The sequence below is a fragment of the Chroicocephalus ridibundus genome, chromosome 16, assembly GCF_963924245.1.
Source record: "Chroicocephalus ridibundus chromosome 16, bChrRid1.1, whole genome shotgun sequence".
In the NCBI taxonomy this organism is placed as follows: Eukaryota; Metazoa; Chordata; class Aves; order Charadriiformes; family Laridae; genus Chroicocephalus; species Chroicocephalus ridibundus.
In genome coordinates this window covers 6650082-6660264 of record NC_086299.1, presented here as the reverse complement: position 1 = coordinate 6660264, position 10183 = coordinate 6650082, and the positions used below count along the sequence as shown (strand labels likewise).

Below are 10183 nucleotides of genomic sequence, written 5' to 3'. Positions count from 1 at the left end.
TAAAAGCTAGTTTTGTGCAAGGCCATTCCTATTGCCTAAGTTTGTTGAAATAATTCATCCAGGCCTGACAGAATCCTTTACACTAGTCTGCAGCAGAAGTTAAATAAGTAAAAACATTTAACCTAAAAGAAATTAAAAAAAAATATTTCCTGTTGATGTTGTGAACAGGGGAGGATTTGCCTTGCATACACCACAGACTGACTGCAGGCCTGGGTAACACACAGGTCCAATTTCATTTGAGTGTTGAACAGGCTGATGCTGAGGGTAGATGTACACCACATTGCAGTCAATTTAAGTATCAACTGCATTCAACAAATACCCCACCAAGGCAGCAACTGTGCAACACTTTAGTGCTCCTGTTCCTCTTGCACCTAAAACAACTATTCTGCAATTTTAACAAAGCTTCTTAAAAGCTCTTTATTAACAACTAATCTTTGGAACACTTCGTTACTGATGAGTAACAGTGAGGAAGAGACGCTTACTCACTAAGGACTCTTTCTTTTGTAGAGACTGAATACAACTGAAGATTTCTTAAACCTCCAGAAACTGTTCATACTGCACTGTTGGTTTCTGCTGGCTCCAACACCCCGCAGCCTCGTTTGCTGTCAGCTCTGCCACACAGTCCTTTAGGAAGCAAGAGACCAAAAAGAAAACTGAAGCACTAATCTTAAAGTAATTCATACATTCCCCTCAGTGCCCTGGCACTCAGTATGTCTTTCATATATATTTGTTTCAAAGCCTTCAGCTTCTGGTCTTTATTATTTTTTCCTCTTGCATTATAAAACACTGATAACTTTAGACATGTCATGGCTCCATTCTTGTAACAGATTCTCAATAGCTACAGAAATTTATCCCACATATGACCCTCAAGTCTTATTTAGGATGATCTCTTTGATAGGTGACCGGGGTCTTTGAATTTCATGGGCCACTTAATCTTTAGCCCTCACCAGAACTATTTAGGCTGATGGTGAATTAGAAACGTAGACCTTATGAAACTGAAACAGATTTAATGGTAAAGCATTAGAAACTTTCACACAGGCCACTGAACAGCCAAGAGAAGGAAACAACTTATAGTAACTACTTACCTTAGATAGGAAAAGGAACAAGAAATCCGAAGAGCTTATTTTATTTATTAGCGGTACGGCCTCTTCCGGGCAATAGCTCCTTCCAAAGTGTTGCTGTCCCATCAGATCACATGTTCCGTTACTCCAGGCTTTATTTTAGGACCTGGGAGAATCAATCTAAAGGCCTATGTGAATGGTGGAATCTCATTTTCATTTACAAGGGGCAATGCTCACAGACACAATGACCTACCGACAATTACAGCAATTGCTACCCATCTGGAGAGAGATGAGAGGACTATGAGATTCAGCTCTAAATCTTTTCTTTAAGCTCTGGAAAACACAGCATATTGGGAGAGGCAGATGATAAGCTTGGTAAGAGAAGTACAAGAGCACATTGCGAATATCTAAAGGAACACATCTCCCAAAAAGACCACCAAAAGGATGTGTGCTTTTTTGGAAGATGACTCTAGAGCTTTTATGTTCCCTTACTTAATGCCTTAAACACTATTTGGCTGGTAGTTTTGTCTACACAGCCTTTTCTATTTACAAATGTATTTCAGTTTACATCCATACCCACCTTTGACCTCTAAAACATTAGATTTCTTATTTTTAATCAGTAATAGTTTGCTTGAAGAGCCAAAAGCACAAAGGTAAAGCTAGAGAAATGTGCATGTACAATAAACATGTCAACCATGCGGATGTACTCTGTGCATGTTTCTCTACCTCCCTACTAATCCAGGCTCCACAGCAGTAATAGGGATTTAGTTTTCATAGCAAGAAGATAAATACTTAGAAATATAGTTCAAGGGGAATATTGGAAAGCCCTCTTTGTCCACTACTCTCTCCCTGATTTATATACAAATTCTTTATTATAAATCTTCTAGCCCTGTTTTAAAGTTAAGAAATGACCAGTGGGGAGGAGGGGAGCGGACCCGTAACAAAGCAAGCACAAATATTCTCAAGAGACTCCATCTCCTCCAGTCTCTGAATCCCAAATCATGTTGTTATACAACACAGTGCCATTTCTCAATATATCCTTCTCAACATATTACTCAAGACTCCGAGTTTGGGGTCTACCTGGAAGTCTTCCACAAAGGTGAGGCAAGTATTTTCCATTTGGCGGTTTAACAATATAATAAATCAATAAGAAACAAGAGTAGCTATTAAAAAACTGTATTTTCCCTCCCCCCAACAGTTACATTTTTAGTGAAAAGATTAAACCACATAAACACTTCACTTTTCTCCTTGAAAAGATTTAACAGCTCAGAAATGCCATAGGTACACACGGAGGATGCATGTTAGCTTGACAAGGACAGGCCACCACAACCCAGCCCCTTCATTCCCAGCCAGCAGCCAGAAACACACATATCACCTTAAATTAACCCTTTAAGGGCTGCCCCCCCTTTGCACCAAAGTTAACATTAAAGTGCCTCTTAGGCAACCAGGTCAAAATTTAAACAATTTTGGGGCTTATTCCTGGTTTATTTTAATAAAGAAATTTCTTATCAATCCCCAACAAACAGGGGTAAAACATTTACTTTCACACTGAACTTGACAAAGCTGCAACTGAATCAAAAAGATCTTTTTCACAAATAGATGTACAGTTGTTCTCATTACACAGTATTTATTTGCTCAAGGTAACTTCCCTCCTTGTGCTCAGAAGTCCGTTCTTCCTTTTGCATACGTTCCATGGTTTCTCTCAAGCTTCTTCCCCATTTTTACACCATAACAGCATCCTGTCATCATAATTTCTTGCTATGAAAATGGACACATTGTCACAGTCAGATTCTGGAATTGTTACTTCAATTAATTAACAACCATACAAAAGGAACCGGGAACAGGTGAATGGAGTTCTGCTTTAATAGATTTTGAAACATCATAAAGTCAGTGCAACCCACAGGAAAACCTAGAAGTATTGTAAAAACAACCTGCACATATGAGAGAAAATGAAGTGCTAGGCTTTAGGCAGCAGTACTAGAAATTTTATGTGCAGATTCCTGAACAGGCAGTGCACTTCGGGAATTTCACTGCAGGTTTTTCAGTTTGTAAATGTGTGTGTGTGTTTTAAGGCCCTGCAACTACTAACAGAGTAAACCCGAGAGTGTCACCTGTACACTCACCACCAAGCAGCTTAACCCAGCACTACTGCCTCTCGGAACAGTGCCTCAAGAAAATGCCATTATATTAGGATCCAGATAATGTCCATATCACCAAACAGTTGCAAGGAGCCAAACCACATGCAGTTTTTCAAGTGACTAGAAACTTAAGTTTATTAAAGCCCAGTGCAAGTTGGATTTATGTTAACGATGATTAATTTTTCATTATGTGAGAGCTAGTCTTGTGCAGCAATTAAAGGGTTAAAGTGGAACTATACGTAGTATTTTAAACAAGTTCACATATTCTCTATACGAATTTGGCAAATTCATGTCACAGCCACAGATCTCGTTCTTGCAATTTCTGCAAAATATCTACAGCTCCTCTGTCAGAAGCAAAGAGAGAAGCCACCTGAACAGCCACGTCTACCTGGAGTTCACGGTAGAGCCCACACGGCAGCACGAACGGCTGGCGATCTCCATGTTCCAGCTTAAACAGGTAGATTTATTGAACTAAATACGCTTTCGACACATGCTCCCAAAGGAGCCTGAGGCCACAGAGCAGATGAGGATGGAAAAACTGATTGCATCGGAAACACTGCAGCCAACAGGAAATCAAAAACATGATTTCAAAGCCAATCAGAAAAACAAAACCAACCCAAAAAAGCAAGCATTTATATGTGTGTAGATGTAATAAATATTGCAAAGCACATTTGTCTTTCCCCCCCAAGTCAGTAAGTATAAAGAAATAACCAATGCACCAAAAACATCAGCTTTCTGCAATGAAAACATCAAAGTCAGCAAAATATCTGCAAGCCAACTGAAGAGAAAGCATTTGCATTGTCAACCAATCACAAGTTGCTTCCAGTTCTACGCAGCCAAATCAAACCCTCTTCAAATTCACAAGTTTGACCTAAATAAGCACCACAGCATGAAAAGCTTCTTTAGAAGTAGGACGTCAAAAGACTTTCTTTAAAATATAAAATAAAATGCGAGATAAAAGGTTTTCATTGGTCAAGTTTGAAAAATTGTCTTCCTTTAGCCAATCACAGTCTGTCCCTTTGAGCCAATCAAAAATACACCTTTAGGCTTGTCCTTAATTAACACAGCCCGGCTGAGTAGCAAAAACTTATAGGAATAGATGGCTGTGAGATGCATTCTGAGGGTGGGACACAGGGAAACAAAATTACAAAGGAGAAGGGATACCAAGGAACAATTAGGGTGGGCAAAGGAACTTATTAATGCTCAGCCATCTTCCTCTATCTTCAGAAATCCCACTGTCCTCTCCAGTGCTGTGTTGTTCAGGTATCCCGTAGTTACTGTCTTCTGTCTTCTGTCTCTGATCTGGAAAACGCCATGACAACATCCTCAGCACCTGTAGTAACAACGGATACAGGAAAATTACTTCATTTAAAGAACAGTGGGTAGATGCACTACCCAAACTGTCATTCTACATGTCCATGAAATCGATGGGAAAGGAAAAAGAGGACAGAAACAACAGCGTCCTGTGTTTTCTCATTTTTCTGGGACTGGAACCTGAAGTAGTCTAAACAGTAGACTTAAAATGCTCCTTTGCAAGTCTAAGGAAATCTGTTTTTAAAGAAAGACAAGAATTCCCTGCTTTCACATATTTCTAAGAAACAAGACTTAAAAACAATTAAATTCATAGGATTGTCACCACAGGCATGTAGAGATAATTTTTTTTTCTGGTTTCATTGCCCTGTAAACTCTGGCACTGCATAAGAGACTTACTGAGCTTTTCTGAAGTACAAGGAACTCAACTGTTGAATAAAATTTGTATTACTCTATGCATCACACTGTCCTTTTAAAGTGACATTTAAATGTTCTTTACTTTATCTTTACATCTATATATTCATTACCCTTTGCTTTTAAGAATAACCTTTTAATAATAACCTTCTTAAGAAGGTTTTTGCTCCCCCTCCCACCCCCCCCACTGAAAATCACTTAAACACCCTTTATAAACTAACATGTCTTGAAAACGGGAAGTACCGTATTTTCTTTCAAACTGAAGGCTGCCATTTGCCCAGGGAACAGATACTGCTTTGCTACGTAATGCTTTTATCCCTAGCCTGAAGAAATATTTTCCAGAAGAATTCAGTGTGGGGACTTTCTCAGTTATTAGATTTTTTCCTTCAACCGAGGCTATCAACTGTGCATAATTACCGTCAAAACCCATGTCCCCTAAGCACAAAAAGATGTTATTACCTTCCCATAACCATCTCCCAGTCTTTAGAAACTTCTGTGGTCTTTCAAATGGACGTTTATAGTAGAAAAGCCTGAATGGCTTGAGAATCATGTCTGATAAAGGCTTGTCAAGAGCATTCCATGCTAAGCTCATTCTTCAAAAAGATACCTTGAGATCTTCAGAAAAAAAAAATCAGCTCTCTTGACTTCCTAGCTATAGAGCATCGCCCAACAGGCACTTAAAGAATGTCTTCAGGACAATACAGAAATAAAAATACATCACACAGTAGTGTCAAAGCAGTGGTTTAAATCAATAATTCTAGTCTAGACAAGAACTGGAAAACAACCCTAAAGGGCTGAGTGCAATATTTTTAATTTCTGCAAAAAATTTGATCCCTGAGAAAGTCAGATAAAAGTAAATGCTTCTTTCATCCGTAGATGCTCTAACAGCATTTATCCAACTGATTAGAAACTAAGATGAATCCTCCAGTCAGTGTCTATATAATTTATAAAAATTATTTCCTCCATTCAAACGATCCTCAGTGTTTAAGTGCAAGAGGTGACTAACGATGACCATTTTGGCCTTCATTAATTAATTCAGTCTGCTTGGGATAAATTTGCTCAGTAAGTTTTTCTTCAAAGCTTCTATTAAAGGATTAGACAACAACGCAGGGAACGCCAAGAGCAACGCCGCCTGCCTGTCCCACTCAGCTAACTGATCATCTCTACAGGCTTGGATGTAGCATCAGCATGTAAAAACCCTCCAGTCTTTTACTCAGAGTATATCAAGAAGCAGACTTCAGCTTTGTGCCCCAAGCAACTTCTGCCTATACACCTGCATACAAGGTAAAAGAAAGAGAACTCATAAAAATTCCTCATCTGTTATAGTTATATGAATTCCATTTTTCAGTTATCTAATTTGCTCTTTAGTTGAAATACAGAGGGAAAAGTGGCCAAAAAAACGGGGAGAAGAGAAGGCTGTGAATTCCCCTTGCTGATATCCTTTAAAAATAAATCATTGCTTATGAAATGCAACTACATTTATTTTTATACACTTCACAATTTATTTGTTATACCTACTCAAAGGAGGAAATATTGAGGACCAAGCAGTAGTTTGTTTTTCATATGTAGGACCCATATCTTACAGAACTACATCAAAAAGTACTCTGATGCTCCCTCTTGCCAACGCTCAGAAGCCCTGCAGTCATCTCCCTTTTCATCTCCTCCACAAACTGTTTTTTTTTTTTTCCTTGATCAAAACATAAATGATATGTAGCACTAGGATCCAGCTCTGAATTAACAAGTTGAATTTTTTTTTTTTTTTTTAAATAAAATGCATAAGAGCTACTAGCCACTACAAAAAGAAGGATTTTATTTGTAAGGACTGTGAAAAACAGGTCTATGCTAAAAAGAGGAGGGAGTACGGACGCACATAAAACACAACCTATGCCGCTGTGTTTTCCATGCATCCCTTTAAAGCAGCGGAGGCTTCACTGTGAGCCCAGAGCAGCTGGAGTAGCCTAGCAACCGGGAAATCACAGCTGACGACACACCAGCACAAGAGATGAGCTGGATTACTTAACAGATGTTGATTGTTTTCCTGGGGTCTCCCCTTTCCATAGTCTAAATACAAAAAAAAAAAACCAACACTTTAATTCTTACAAGCATCCTTAACGCAGAAAAAAGAAATTTCATTCCAGACAGTCAGGCAATCCTACAAACACACAGGTCAATATTTCTGCCTGTCCCGAACAATTCCAGCTCTGGGCACTGTTCCTCTGCATGGCCCTTGAAAACACATGACAAGCAGAAATAGCTTTCCGCACAAAGGATGCTGGGAATTCTGCAGTTCAGTTTTTGGTTTTCACAATCCAAAAAGCTATTGCTGAAGAGCAGGTTCACCCTCAGCTAGATCCTCTTCTCATTTTCTAGGCCTGCCTGGAACAGCTTCTATACCAGTGTCACTGTCGATATGGTCTTCTGATAACTTGCCATTTGCCTGGACTTTTGAGCAGGAAAAGAGAAGGGAGAATTTCCAGTTCCTTTGAATAGGAAAAGAGAAGGGAGAATTTCCTATCCCTTTGAACAGCTTGTCAATAAAACAGGAAAACAAAGAAAGCCAAATTTTAAAACAGTGTTCTATTCGGAGGAAAAAGCAAGAGTACAACAAAGAATACAGTGTAAAAATATGGAAAGCACTTGACTACCTACATATTACTGAATTATTATTATGTGTATCCTAAAGGAAGAAGTAGAACGGTGGATGGAGAATGGGTGTAGAATTCAGCTTTGGCTGTGAAAGACCAAAACCTTATCAGTCAGCGTGCAGTACCCTTGTTTTACCGTGAATGTAAATACTATAACTACAGTTTTAAAGTTACCTGAATTTGTGAACAAAAAGTATATGCCTTTTTTTATTATTATTACAGCATCAACAAGCATGCTGCCTCTCTGATGTTCTTTAGCACTTTATAATACATAGTTTCCCATACGGTACTTTTTAAATTAAGATGGGCAATCTGTACAAGAACCAAGGTGGCTAAACAATTTGTTAAGGAAAGATAATGAGTTCTGTTTGAAAGGGTAATCATTGGGCTGAAAGGGAGACTATGACTGCACTTCCTCAACGATTGGCCTTTGCACCAATTTTACTTAATACTTTCATAAATGATGCTGGAACAGAAAACCAGTCATATATTAATGAAACCTGATGGCAATACAAAGTTAGACAGTTCAGCCAAAACACCAGGGAGCAGCAAAACAATATACAGGAACAAACAAGATGGCAGAGAAGCCCAGAGGTGGCTAAAAGGGTTTAGGTATTCATTTCAGAAAGGAAGAAAAAATAAAGATCAAGATTAGAAGCGATATATTTTTATGTCCCATGGTAGTTTTAAACAAGGTTAGTAAAGAATGGATTGTATGCACAGTTCTTAACAGTCTTATTTCCTGCTCCCCTCCCCAGTTCCTATTTGGTACCAATGTTTTCATTTGCAGGAATTACACACAAGCCAGCATTTGCAAGAGCCCCAGGCAATTGCCTTTAAAAAGAAAATGCTGTCTATCAAATAAAAGATAATAATACCTTCAAGGTAGACAAGTAAGTGGGTGGCTACCCCACGGGCACAACACCCAACAGAACAACATCTTGCAGTAAAGACTCAAGCCTATACTGATTTCTTTTATTCCCACATTAAAGACACAATTTTATCCTTAGTGAGGTGATGCATTATTAGAGAGAGGAAGGCATCCTTTCTCCAAACAACAGCAGCCACACAGAAAGTTCTTGCAGGCTCTGAAACCTGATGCTAGCATGAAGTTATGAGTACAGGACCATCCACTTCACGCCAAATCCGATGGTTCCCACACACTGCCAGCCCAGTCACTTTCAACACAAGTATCGCTGCCCTCTGGGTATTGCACCTCAGGGCCTTGTTTTATATTCACTAACAAAAGAGGGAGTTCAGTTATTCATCACTTCTCCATTCTTCACGATGTAAGAAAGGGAGGTATTGCTTTTGCAGAGGAGAAAAGCCGTTTCCATCAGAGGTGGCATGATAAAGGAATGACTAAGACAAAGAGGCTCCAGCAAAGGCTTGTAGAACATCTCTTATCACACAGACAAAAGGACAAACTGATTCCTACTGGATTAGTGTCTAGAAGGGTAGTCAAACGTTTAACCAGGGCTAATGACATTGAGCAATCTTTTACCAAAAAGGAAAGAAATAAACTAGTCAGATAATCCCTTTAGGTGTAGCATAAAGAGAAGTAAACAGAGGCAGGACATGCAGGAAGAATTTTAGGCGCCTCGGACAGACTGTGAACCCTGGAGTACCTAACCAATGGGAAACAGGGGAGGGAAAAATTTGGGATTAGGGAATAAAAAGGTGTGTTTCAAGAACTGGAAGTGTGCCTACTTGCTAGGTCACCCGCTCTTGCAAGAACGTAAATAAAAATGTTCTTCACAGAGGATTCTGCCTGAGCCTATTTCATTCGGACCGGAACTTGTTTCTCACAACGAGCACTGCAACTCTTGACTGGGATATAAAAGCAGCAGTATTTTCCAGATCATAAGAATGGTTAGAGTTGGAAGGAACCTTGAAGATCACCTAGTTCCAGAACCAGTTTGTTCAGGGGACTTGCAAAAAGGGAAGACATCTTCATGTCCATAAGCTGAGTAGTTAGTTGTACTATAACGATGCCACCACCTCTGAAAGGGCCATTAAGTCCTTTTGGTTTTAGCTCAGCATTTCAATGCTCTGAAAACAGAATGGAAAACTTCTCGGCTGAACTGGAGTGAGGGTAAAAGTGCAGTACACAAATGACAGGGATACTCTCACCAGTGCTTCCACAAGCCACTTGTTTGATTATTTCTGAAGATATCCTGTAGCAAAAAAATCTGGGTGACATTTGTCCAGAAAAAGGTCATCTGCATCCACATTTTTCAGCACAAAAACAGGTTTTGTTCAAGTCCAGTCCTACAACCCAAGCTATCCAGAGCTAAATGAAACCAATCTAACAAGTCTGCTCATTAAGCAATTCTACAGCCGCCTGGGCACTTGTACAAATACAAACATTTCCAGAGAATAGAGCAGAGGTTTCTATGCGGTGAAAGGAAAGCAGGCATTAAAGTACTAGTGAATAGAGCTTCTGCTGCAGTCCCACTTGGCTCCCACAACGGATGTTTTCTTTCTAATCAAGTATAAAAAAATTTAAAGAGCAGAGCACAGGTTATAAAGTTAAGCTGCACATTGCCAAAAGCCTGCAACTAAGACAATAGGACGGTGAACCATGTTTACTTTTAGCACATCCTTCCATGAG

The 10183-nt window shown here is 39.3% G+C and overlaps 1 protein-coding gene across 2 annotated transcripts in view; it reads right to left on the bottom strand.

Moving 5' to 3' along the window:
• Positions 1-2221: 2221 nt before the first annotated feature.
• The window catches only part of CTNNBIP1 (catenin beta interacting protein 1), a 34090-nt gene continuing 26128 nt past the window's right edge, over positions 2222-10183 (bottom strand). For both annotated transcript variants that reach the window (XM_063354143.1, XM_063354142.1), the window contains one exon: positions 2222-4532. In XM_063354143.1, coding sequence (XP_063210213.1) covers positions 4474-4532 — 59 coding nt within the window. In that variant the 3' untranslated portion in view covers positions 2222-4473. The remainder of the gene's footprint in view (positions 4533-10183) is intronic.